Source organism: Triturus cristatus, chromosome 3_2 (assembly GCF_964204655.1).
Source record: "Triturus cristatus chromosome 3_2, aTriCri1.1, whole genome shotgun sequence".
Lineage (NCBI taxonomy): Eukaryota > Metazoa > Chordata > Amphibia > Caudata > Salamandridae > Triturus > Triturus cristatus.
The window spans coordinates 606672527-606685749 of record NC_140584.1 but is presented as its reverse complement, the minus strand read 5'-3'; the positions used below and the strand labels follow the sequence as shown (position 1 = coordinate 606685749).

The 13223-nt window shown below is 43.5% G+C and overlaps 1 protein-coding gene across 1 annotated transcript in view; it reads right to left on the bottom strand.

Annotated features, from left to right (window-relative positions):
- COL16A1 (collagen type XVI alpha 1 chain) overlaps positions 1-13223 on the bottom strand; it is an 871927-nt gene that overhangs the window by 255038 nt on the left and 603666 nt on the right. Inside the window, exons 28-31 of the mRNA XM_085648479.1 lie at positions 6820-6873; positions 5945-6067; positions 3832-3867; positions 905-1012 (exon numbers count right to left, since the gene is read on the bottom strand). Of these exons, the coding sequence (XP_085504605.1) occupies positions 905-1012; positions 3832-3867; positions 5945-6067; positions 6820-6873 (321 nt within the window). The remainder of the gene's footprint in view (positions 1-904; positions 1013-3831; positions 3868-5944; positions 6068-6819; positions 6874-13223) is intronic.

Here is a 13223-nt window from a genome sequence, read left to right as displayed (position 1 = left end):
GCCTGTTGCTATTACCTGAAGTAAAGATTAAATCCACAGCTCATTGATCACCTTCGGCAGGGGTAGAGGTGGTAGGGCATTAATAGGGGGAGTAGTGCTAGATCATATCGAGGTTTTGAGATACTAGGGCATAGGCAGGGATAATGGCACTACTATCTAGGGAGCAACAGAAGTACTAGGGTATAGGAAGAGTACTAAAGTATAGGTTGAGCTACTAGGTTATATGAAGGGATAGATGTTCCAGGGTGCCGGCAGGGTAAATAGTTTGTGCAAGATTAAAGGTAGTAAGGTAGGATTAAAGCTAGTAGAATATTGATATGGGTGGAGGTCCTGTGGTATAAGAAGGGGCATTGGTGTAAGTTCTAGGGTGGAGGCAGGAGTAGAGGGGATAGGGTATTGGCACTGCAAAAGACAAAAATATATAGTTGGTCAGTCAATAGGAATCAGAATGAAGACAGAGAGGAGATAAAGTTTAATGGCAGGAGCTGCTGACTTTGGTACTGGGGAACCAGGTTTGAGTCCCGGCATCTGCTAAACATCATATGACGCTGGGCAAACAGTAACACTTGAATGATATGATCTTGTATAATGTTATCTGGTGCTTATGTAAAGACTGCAGAAAAACAAGAAGACAACAAGGAAGAAAATCCATATGTGGGTGTAGTGTGGGTGCCACAAACAGAGACAATAAGATGGTAGATACAGAGGAGACAAAAACGGCACGGAAGGAGGTTCGCTCCTAACAAGACAAACCAATGCAGGGAAATGCTTCAACATAAGGGCATTCACCAGGTTGGATTTTACATTCAGGAAATGCCATTGATTTAGAACAATTCAAGGAAAAGGCTTGATGGAAAAAAGGTTATTCAGATCATGTTTCCTCAAGTCTCATCGATCACCTTACCTTCTCTCCTTTGGCTCCACTCGGACCACTTAGTCCTGGTACACCTGAAAGTCCTGGAAAGCCTGGGGTTCCCCGAGCACCCGGGTCACCAGGATCTCCTGCACTGCCCTGCAAACAAGATGATTTCAGCACAAGTGAGAAAGCACTTCCATATAGGTAGACAATTATGTCTGCAGTGGCCTGGAAACTGTGGTGCAGCCGAATACAGAGATCAGAAGATGTTGGGGCATAAGAACAGTTTTTTTCACAGATTCCCTATGCAACATTGGGTAAGGCTCTTTCTTTCACTAAGGTAACATGCTGCACACAGGTTGTTGTAGGGGGGAGGACATTCAGACTCACTGCATATTGAGGGTACAGCACGCTACTGAAAAATCGAGGACTTGTAGGTCAATTAAAAATTCAGTGATTGTGCATCAACTCCAGGAATATATGTGGTCACTTGAAGCTTAAGGTGCAATAGTTCACGGCAAATGCCTGGGCTTAAGGTCCTCAGACTCTCTAAAGCCATAGTGCATTTTGGCTTTTTAAGCCATTATTTATCTAATGTCTCAAATGTCAATGCTACCACTGAAAGTCTCATGATATTTGCAGGGAAGTAATATAGCACCTGGTAGTACCGACAATGGGAATTGTGGTATTTCCAAGTTGCATTCTTACAGGTGATGACATATGCCCCTATGAACTACATGCCAAAATGAGTGCTAATAAATTGATTTACACATTTAATCCTGCGGATGTATGTCGTTACAACGCACACTTTTACAACGCATGCACTTACAACGCATTTTTTACAACGCAACATCCACTACAACGCATTCCATTACATAGCATGACACTACAACGCATTTTTAAAAACTACCTTTACAACGCATTCCATTACATCGCATACTACCTTTACAACGCATACCATTACAACGCATAATATTAAATTGCATTTAAGGTAAGTATTGGATAGTATAGGGGTAAAAATTACTATTCTAACTCCAGGGGGTGCAACAGTAGGGTAAGTGTTGGATAGTATAGGGGTAAAAATTACTATTCTAACTCCAGGGGGTGCAACAGTAGGGTAAGTGTTGGATAGTATAGGGGTAAAAATTACTATTCTAACTCCAGGGGATGCAACAGTAGGGTAAGTGTTGGATAGTATAGGGGTAAAAATTGCTATTCTAACTCCAGGGGGTGCAACAGTAGGGTAAGTGTTGGATAGTATAGGGGTAAAAATTACTATTCTAACTCCAGGGGGTGCAACAGTAGGGAAAGTGTTGGATAGTATAGGGGTAAAAATTACTATTCTAACTCCAGGGGGTGCAACAGTAGGGTAAGTGTTGGATAGTATAGGGGTAAAAATTACTATTCTAACTCCAGGGGGTGCAACAGTAGGGTAAGTGTTGGATAGTATAGGGGTAAAAACTTACTATTCTAACTCCAGGGGGTGCAACAGTAGGGTAAGTGTTGGATAGTATAGGGGTAAAAATTACTATTCTAACTCCAGGGGGTGCAACAGTAGGGTAAGTGTTGGATAGTATAGGGGTAAAAATTACTATTCTAACTCCAGGGGGTGCAACAGTAGGGTAAGTGTTGGATAGTGTAGTGTAATATTATGCGTTGTAATGGTATGCGTTGTAAAGGTAGTATGCGATGTAATGGAATGCGTTGAAAAGGTAGTTTTTAAAAATGCGTTGTAGTGTCATGCTATGTAATGGAATGCGTTGTAGTGGATGTTGCGTTGTAAAAATGCGTTGTAAGTGTAGTGCGTTGTAAAAGTTGCGTTGTAAACGTTGTTCCCCAAACCTGCAATTGCAGACCTTTGTCCTGGAGGACTGGTCCCCAGAAATCAATGCGGTGTCACCACCTGTGGAATCAATAGGACTTGTAATTCCGCTTAAACACTAGATTTAACCCAAAGCGATAATTAGAGGCCACTCATAATAAGGGCCTGAGTGTATCATAGGTCACTTTACTGTCCCTATGAGGTCACTGCAAGCTCAGCATATCACACCAAGAGTTATGTAAGCCTCTGCTTAAGCAAGTGTCTTTAGGGTCATTTCAAAGTCAGAGTCTTAAAGTACACTGAATACTCACGTTTGGCTAGGTTACTTTACTCATAGGGTGCATAAATCACTTCACTAGTAAGGCATGTATGTCACTGCATGCTGAGGTACCTCGCGTGACTGCACCCTCAGTATATCTTAGTTCACTGGGCATTCAACACCTCGTGTAAACTCAAGGTATCAGAGGTCCATGCAGGTTCTTAGGTCACCCCTTTAGGTGTCTCGAGTCCCTCTCTGCCTGCTCAGTGTCTTTCATGCAGACCCAGAGAATCAGGTCAGCCCAGAATCGCTTATTTCACTGAACACGGAGGGGTTTCTAAATCAATGAACTCACTACGGCTCTAAGGTCATTCCATGCTCATGGTATCTTACATTGCTGTAAAAACTGACTATCATACTGCACTGAAAATGTATGGTATCCCAGTTACTACAAACTTAGGGTATTGCATTTTTTTATGATTTCTTATGCCACTGTTTGCCGAGTGAGCTACTGTAAAGCACACATAGGATTTTTTGGGCACTCCACAGACAAGGTCTCTAAAGCTAGTGCACACTCAGGGTCTCCCAGTTCAGTAAGCAAGAAGGGTCTCTAAGTTTAATACAAAGTCACAGTCCACTAGGTCGCTGCACGCTCAGATCTGTAGGGTCACTGCGCACCTCGGGCATCTAATGCTCCGTCAGAGTCAGGCTCTACAAAGCGAGGACACGCAGAGAGTCTCTGGGGTCACTGCACCCTCGGGGTCTCATGGGACACTCAACACCCAGTGACTTTACTAGCAGTAGCTGCCTAATAAAGGTCGCGTTGGTCTCTGGCCTCATGGGGTCACTAACACATCTGGCATTTTTCAATGAGTGGTACAAAAAAGTCCTCACCTTCTGTCCTTTTGATCCCGACAGTCCAGGTTTTCCCTACACACAGAAATAAATTAGAATAAATAACGGAAAGAAATAGGTTTCCAGTTCTAGAATCTTTATTACCACGCTTGCATGCACAGGGATGGTTGCAAATCCAACCCACATGACTCCGGAGCAGGGAGGGTTAACATTGTGCCCTCAAAATTCACTAAACACTTGTAAATGATACAAGCAACATAACCACAAGGCAAGTATATAAATACCACCCCTTAAAGGCCAACAAATAGGGGTTAGTTAAAAATGCCAGCCCACCGTTCTCACCACACAAAGAGGGTGATAAACCTTAGAACCAGATGTGACCTCACAAAGGATTATAAACAGCAGCGCCATACATCCCTACACACTAACCCTCATGCATCATTACACACAGGGTTTAAATGCCATTCCTTCCCATGTCACTACAAAGAGAGAGGGTTAAACAATGCTCATCCTACACCGTTACACAGAGCGGGTTATAGACATCACTCTCCAAACAGCACTACACAGAGGTCTATAAATACCAACTTTCATAAATCACTCCACAGAGTGCGCAACCCCCACACATCACACATCACCACACAAAGAGGGATATAAGCATTACCACTCATACATTCCTACACAGAGGGAGTTATGACAACCATTGCACAATCAATAGGTAAGGCTTTCATGTTGAGTTCTGACTAAAACATTACAAAGCCTGCTGCAGAAACAACAAAGCACAAAGGCTTTGCTTTCTGTATGCAATGTATGTGTGAAATACAAATGTATGATGAGTAAGTGTACTTTTGAGATGTGAAATAGTCCCGCAGCATGAGGCAAGAGTCACAGCGCACTCTTTGTATATTTGAAAGAATTGGTAACAGCAGTTATTACAGGAGGCGGCAGCACCGTCAAACCACGCCTAAACCCACCCTTAAACACCACCACACAGATTACATGATACACACCTCGACTTTCATCTCACTACACACAGGCATGTAAACTTCACTCTCATAAATCACCAAGCAAAACAATGACCACGGCCCCTCATTTACCACCACACAGAGCGTTATAAACACCACTCATCACACATCACTGCACAAAGGGTTATACCTACCAAAACTCATTCCAAACCCAGCAGGTTTGGGTATATAGACCATGCCTCAGATGTCAACGCATAGAAGCGGTTGTGAATACCACCCCATATACATCCCCCAGCACACCAGACCTTTCTGTTCTCCGCCAACTTCCAACCCATGTCATCTCTTTTTCCTCAGAGCCCCACGCCCCCTCACCTGACACAATTCCCTTTTTTCCTCCTTGCATAATCCTAAACTTGCCATTACTCTATCTAGAATTCAAATCTCCATCGACTTACTCTAAAACTGCAGCACCTTTGACATAGACTGGGCCAAAAAGAGGCCCGTGCTTCGCCTTCACTGTCTGAGACATAAGTGTCCCCCATCTGTGCAGATCTCTGCAGGCTGTGCAGTGTCTCCTTCTTTCTGTACTTGTTCTTCCTACCACCAATCCACCAAGGCCCGCACCACAAGTTATGTGGAAAATCCCTCGGTTTCCGAGTTTTCAATGTGAAAATGAGGCATAACGTGCTGAACCTGGTTTTAACATGCTGAATTCCACATATTTTGCTTATTTTCGGGTCCGCCCTTCGCCCCCAACAAACATTACCAGTTTTGAGTTACCAAGGAAAAACTGAGAAGGTGTGCTCATTATCAAACAACTCGTAGGTGGGGGAAGTCCAGTTTGATCAGGGTCTGGAAATTAGCCCTAAAGCTGCAATGAGGGCCTATGATGGGAGAGATGTGCTATGGGCGCTTTATACAGAAATGTAGATTACTGGACAGATGCATCTCACGGATATTGTGCGTTTGTACACGTGCCGTTAGAGCTTCTGTGATCCTTGTGTTTTATTCCCTCATCTCCAAATCTTCCCTCCTGATGCGCTTGGCTGTAGGCTGTCACTTCCTTTTTTTACCACTTCCTTTCTGTTTCCAGCCACCCCCCATCACTGTTTCATGCTATCACATGCCCAGTATTTCACTGTTCATTGGTTGCATTTGTTTACAAATGTATCAGAGCGAGGGTTACTCACTGTGTTTCCGGCCACTCCAGGTTCACCCTTTTCGCCAGGAAGGCCCGACACAGCCACGAGGACCTCCCTGTCTGCACGACTGGCATTTGCTATAAGGGCAGAACAAAGTCCACAGGACTCGCCCTAAAGGAAATAATATTGTGTAAATTACAAGGCATGGCGCAAAGTGCAGGTATGCTGATAAGAGTGCAAAAACAGAGAACACGTGGCAAAGAGATTTTTAGAGTAATAACTTTTATATACTTTTATCAAAAATGCATTACATGTTTATACATATTAGTACCGTTGCTCCAAATAACGTGTTATTGTGCCACATTTATTTTCACCATCACAGCATTTTTATATATAAAACATGTCAAGCCGTGTTATTGCAGCACAGATAAATATACCTCAATATCATGTTTTCGAGAGCAACAGAACTAATAAACTCACATTCACACGTTTAGTACTACAGGACAAATGTAAATTTCCAGTTTTGCACCACTGTAAAGAGAAACTGACATAATACACACGCATATATACATACGCACTTATGTTTGTAAATACATAGTATTCAAAAACCTTCAATCACAATATTGAAATGTATGAGCATAATACAATCTAAAAAGGGTGAAACATTGATTTAACCTATTGTGACTCGAATACTTTATCCTGAGGTTTAGCAGATGGTATAGCTAGTGCACAGGCAGCATAGCTGCCCAATGGTACATAACAGGAATATACAGTGGAGTGGAAATGAGCAAGATTGAGTAACATACTAATTAGCTGTGGGACAGTGAATGTGAGAAAGGCAGACATATTGACCACAAGGCAATAAACATTGTGAAACGGAGACAATTGGGAACAATAATTCTTGCCTGGTCCTGCACACTCACCTTTTCTCCTTTGGTTCCCTGAGGTCCTGGGGGCCCAGTTTCTCCTGTACTGCCCTGTACAGATCACAAACAACATTGATGAGACATTAATGAGTAGATATGTAAATGCAGTCCTTTTACTAAGGTGTTTTGTTTAGAAGCACTTATTGCCTTTCCACCAGTTCAAGGAACGTGTCAACTGGTTCAACATAGAAGAGATGGAGATCCTGATGGCTGCTGAACGAGATGTGCTGACTTTCTCATGAGCTGGCATTAAAGTGCCTGGATGTAGGAGGACAGTGAGTGGTGGAGAGTAGGTGATGTAATGATTGTTATTGTTCTTTGCACACATATGGGTAACATTGTGGGACAGAAGAGAATGGAGCATGATGAAGTTCATAAAAACAGAGGAACAGGAAAAACATCGTTTGGAATGCAACATTATGGCATTACTACAAGAGAACCGCTTTTTTTTAATTGGGTGCGATAACATAGGGCCTTATTTTAAGTTTGACAGATGACACCTCCACCATCCTGATAAACTACTGTCAATTTAGAGATGATTGCCAGCCTAGTGGTCATCTCTGTAACTTGAAGGAACCAGAGCCGTAGAAGTTTCCTTCAAGGCACAAAATGTTTGGTGGATGGCCGCTAAAAGTTTTGATGGCCGTCCACCAAACTTTTAACATTTTTGGTTTTTCAAAAACAAGCTCACAAAAATATAATCACACACACCCCTGAGAGTTTTCTCTCAGTGTGTGTGTGTGTGTGGAGGGATTGTATTAATGTTTCTTTTCAGTCCCTTACCCCCGGGTTTTTCCCGGCTGTATCTGACAGTATAAAGGACATTACACCATCCACCCTAAATAGAGTGGTCAGTGCAATCTCCTCCCTCCCCCTCCCTACTCTGTCTATGAGGTCTGCCTATCTCTAAAAGAAGCAGAAGGACTGAGAGCTTAGTACCCAGGGTAAACTGTTGCACATGGAACAAAGTACCCTGTCCTGTTCACCAAATTCTAAAACAGACCCTTACTCTCTTATTTTGCCAGAGAGAGTTCAGATTCTGCCAAGTCCAAACTGATACTTTATATTCTGGCACCACGGTCTTGTAATGCAACTACGGTCAAACTAATTCATTAATTCATACGTTTTACATGGGTGGGGCATGGAGCAAGTTGCTAAGTATGAGCAGTCACAGTGCAAGATTCCTTCCTAAGGACAAGTTTTTCAAACCTACAAGTGCGGAGTACTTGATATACAGACCAGGGAATAGCCAACCGGTGTTGGGAAGGACAAAGAGCATAAACTAAAAGTACCAAAAAGTCATTAATGCATATTTTTCATGCTGTTGCACTGCGCGCCATATTTTCCAGCTCAAAAAGAATGGGGCGTGATGAAAACATATGGCCAACAAGGCTACAAGTTACCAGATAGTACAAAATATCCTACACTTTGCTGAAAAATGTAGCAAGTGCATAAGGCCTTATAAAGGAATTCGGAGTGGCCCTTGGTTCTGCCCAACAAATGTCTGCACTGGATGCTTCGCTTTGGAAGGCCACTTACACTGCATTTGCTCTGATGGAAAGACAACGCCGTTTCTGAGGAGACAGACCTCCTGCGATTCCAAGAATTTTTGAAAAGCGGACAACCATTGACTGGGCATTAGTTGGTTCAGCCATTTTGTGGCCTCAATAAAGAATGCATCACTGGAAGATTGAAAAGTTTCCACTTTCCATGTAAAAAAGCAATGCTTAGGAAACAAAGATTATGCAATAATTTCTTAACTGGGAAAGCATGACGTTGATGCTGGAATAAGTTAAAGTTTTTTCTGATGTAAATTAAACTCCATGAGTACTTTTGGGATGAAAAGAGTGTACGGCTACAGACCCACTATGCTTTTGAAGATGCCTCGATAATGCACTTTAGAAGCTCGAGCCTGATGTTTCAGTGACCCTTGTGACCGAGGTATTTGCAAACAGAAATGCTGAAAATGTCAGAAAGAGCCATAAGGGTAAAAGGTTTTTGATGAAGAAAGGCTAAGGCAAGATTTAGATCTCATCGGAGGCTGGCTCTCCAAAGTCAGGATGGACATAGAGCAAACCATGTAAATGATGATTCATGTCCACATTCTACATGGGAAATGTATGATATGAATTCTTGTAGATAGACGACAATGGTAGAAGGGAATCCTTGCATAAATCTAAAATGCGAGAAGAAGAAATGTATCATTCAATAACATTCACCATTCAGTTGCTTCTTCAAACTCATATTGTAAAAAACACCGTCAATTTATCCCATGTGTTACTGAGAAAAAAACATAAACAAAATTGAGCTTTCTTTAAAAAAGAATGTGACCTGGAATTGAGCAAAAACAATCGACCTAGTCTTGAAAAACAAATGAAAATAGGATGTATATAGAATAGTATGGTGTTCTTAGAGGAATACCATATGAGACACAAGAATCTACATGTAATAAAAGATAGACAACGTTTTTAGTACTAAGGATAACAGCTTTTTAGAAAGATTACACCCATAACGTGTTTCTTCCAGAAATAATGTTTTAATAGATTTTGAAATCAAATAAGGAAAGGCATCAGCAGTGTTTTATAAAAAAAAATCAAGAATCGTTGATGTAGGAAGCTGGCTCTGCATATACTATACCAAAGTAAGTTATAGTGTGCACATAACCCAGGGAGTCCCCAGAGGTATAGCAGAGACTAAGGTAGGTAAGTACTAACAGCTCTCTTTGTGGTAGTGTGGGTAAGCAGTTAGGCTTATCCGCAGGGTGTGTTAAGCATTTATTGTATTCACTCACTCAAGGCGGATGGCACAAACTCAGAGACTGAATCCAGAACAATTAGGTAAGTATAAAAAGGTATACTTAGGTTTATTTTGTAGAACCAAGCAGGACTTGGCACAGGCAAGTAAAGCATACTTTCAAATGCAAAGCTGTACACAGGGATGAAATTGAGGATTGAATTTCGTTTAAAAACAGTTCAAAATACAGTAAAATTGCTTTGGATTACTTTTACATTACTTTTCAGTTACTTTGAACATTTGAGGTGATGTGCGGAGGTATCACTAACTAGGGTTTGTGACTTACAGGTAAGTATAACAATTCTTAGGTTAAAGCACACTTACTTTTTTTTCAAACCAAACAACAGTTCAACACAACATTTTTAGGGACAAAACTAGTAAGATTGGTTCCTATGGTAAAGAGAAGGTTATCGGTTTGCAGGTAAGTAGACGACATGCAAGAATAGTTTTTAAGGGTTAGAACCAAGGTTCCCCAAAGTTCAGGAAGGCACTCAAATTGCACAACCTGCGGGTGCAAAGTGATGGATGCCAATGTTATCCAATGGGGCTAGAGGGTTGGGGCTGCTCAAGGGCAGGCCACTTGGTCTCGGGAGCCAAGCTCCTAGGGTTATGGTAAGGGCAAAGGGGGTCTCAGGTTGGCACCAAGTCCACACTCCCAGTGGCGCAGGGGCGTCAGGGTGCAGAGTGCTTAGGAGAGGTTGAGAGTCTAATGTAAATCTATGTAGGTTGCCGGTTTTTGATTTTGGCTGCAGGCTCAGTCCAGGAAGTCTTCTGTGAGTAACCAACAGCTGGGCAGGTAAGTTGGAGGGCTTCGGGACGTAGGTGCACCTCAGGTCCTCTTCTCCAGGAAGCAGGGCGGCCAGATGCAGGGGTGCCTTTTGAGGTCGGATTTCACGTTACCGGGCTTCTCACGGTTGAGGGGGTTCTCCATGCAGAGGATGCAGGCCATATCAGGGAGTCCTGGCTGGGCCGACCCACGATGGATTCGTACTCTTGAGTGCTAGGGGATCTTGCAGGGACCAGTGGGCCACTTGTACTCGGGCGGTAGGCGACGGGTGTAGTGTTGGTTCCTGGCATCGGGTTTCTTCGTCCTCAGCAGGTTCAGGGCTTTTCTTTGCAGTTTCTTTTGAACAGAGCTGCTGTTTGCAGGAGATCCAGTCGTTGTTGAAGGCAGTCAGTCCTCCTAGGGGTTCTGGGGTTCACTGGCTGCAGGACAAGTCGACTTTTGGCGCATGTTCTCCAGAACTGCAGACAGGTCAGTAGGGCTGGGGCCAAGTCAGTTCGTCTACGTAGTCTCCTCTACTGTCTGACTTCTTCAGTCCTTCTTCTTCATAGGTTGCAGAACTCTGCCTTCTGGGTTCTCTGCTGCCCACTAAATACTGTATTTAGGGGACGTTTTAGGGGTCTCGAGGTCAGTCTTCAATGGGCCACTGACCTTAGGGTGACTACACACTTGGTGTGCTCACCCCACGTGGGGGAGTAGGCACAATCCCTAACCCTGATTGGATGGGTCCTCCCATCTTCAAGATGACTGGGACTGATATGTGTCTCCGCCTCGCCTCTCCCACCAGAGGGGTGGAGTTGGCAAAGGTGGGCACACCTTCCTTCCTAGCTTGGTTTTCCCTCCAGTTCCCGTGCCCAAAGTGGAGGGCAGAACCGGTGGGAGCCAGTTGCTGATAGCAGCAAAAGGATCGGGGTAGCTAAGAAAAGCAGCAGGCCTTTGAAGCTCCCTCCTCAGGGACCCTGCCCATCCTGGTGGAGGTGGCATGACACCTCTGCCCAGGATGGGCTTTGTTCCTGGACCCAAAGAGCAGAGGCTCTCTACCCAGAGGTCCAGAAACATGTCTGGTGGTGGCAGATGGCGGGTAGCCATTCAGGAACCACACCAGGGCTGGTCGCTTTTTCAGGGGGCATCTCTAAGATGCCCTCTGAGTGCATTTTACATAACATCTCACGCTGGCATCAGTGTGGGTTTAATGTCCTGCGAGGTTTGCTACCAAAGTCTTCCCAAGTCTCAGTGAAGGCATTATGGAGCAGTGGAGTTTGTAATGATCAACTCCCAGGGCCTGGATCAACTCTCGAACCATACACTCTTTATGGCGTCCCTGCAATGTCTAAGCATGGACTAAGACACTGCAGGGGTACAGTACATGCAACTCTACCCTCACCTGTGGTCTAGTGCACCCTGCTGGAGGGATGACTTACCTAGGCCACAGGCAGTGGATGGCTGGCATGGTACACAGGGTAAACAGGCATGTGTGCCTTGTCAACTCTTCCCTTTTCCCTGCACCAAATCACGTAGTCTGGAATGGCAGTGTGTGGGTGTTTAAGGTGCAGGGCTACTATAGGTGGCAAAATAGGTGTTGAAGCCCTTAGAGGCCTTTGTTTGTCACAGTACCCTTGGTACCCATGGTACCTTTTACAATGGGCTTACCTGTGGCCAAAGATTTGCAAATTGAGGGTATAAAAGTACATTTTAGGGAGAGAACACAGGTCCTGGGAGCCTTATTGGCATGGTCCCAGGGCACATCAAGTCACAGTGCATTCGAAATCTGGCAAAAAGTGTGTGGGGGGGGGGGTTAGTGTAGAAACACACTTTCCTACAATTGCTTTTTGGGAGAAACACTCAAATCAAGGGAGGAAGGTCAGAATAAATACTGGTGTATATGGCACCATGGAGAAAGACGCCTAATATTAATGGTGATCCAAGTGAATATACAGTAATATATTGTGGTATTCTCAAAAACGGGAGACTCTTTGAAGAGACTTGTGTTCTTTCATTTTTTAGGAAATGTACGAGACAGATAAAAGTTTAAGGAACCTGCCTTACTGAATACATGGAGGGTGAGGCTTTGTTAATATATTTTGCTGAACCTAATGGACACAGTGCTTTTGTTGTGGAACATAAAGAATATTCTTACTCTTCGAATTTTAATTTTAAATGTGATAGGATAATGCTTTGGAACTGGTGTTATCCCTGAACTAGGAAACCATTTTCCAAAATGCGCATGATAATTTGGCCAATTGATACACAAATATTTCTTGAAAGGAACTTGAACCACTAAATTTTGAATATGAAAAATGGACTATAAATTAAGTTAAATGCATTTACAAATGGATTAAACATAAGTGGTTGATTAACCATATCATCTCTGCATGAACTGCTTTGGATATTAATAAATTACCCAGTAGAGACAAACTGGTTGCACATCAAGGAAAAAAGATATGAGTTCTTATTACACTCCTGCCGCATACAATAAATTCAAACCGGATTTTTCAGATAGTGGCTAGCTTGAAAAACAGGCATGGATCTGTGCCCTGTGGAGGGATCATAGGTGGCCTGAAGCTTCTTCAGGTCCACAGCTGTCCTCTGGAATGGTATACCCCCTGAACTTGGCAGAAGCTTCTTCAGGTCCACAGCTTAATCTGGAATGGTATACCCCCTGAACTTGGCAGAAGCTTCTTCAGGTCCACAGCTCTACTCTGGAATGGTATACCCCCTGAACTTGGCAGAAGCTTCTTCAGGTCCACAGCTGTACTTCAGGAATGGTATAGCCCCTTAACTTGGCAGAACGTTCTTCAGGTCCACAGCTGTGCTCTGGAATGGT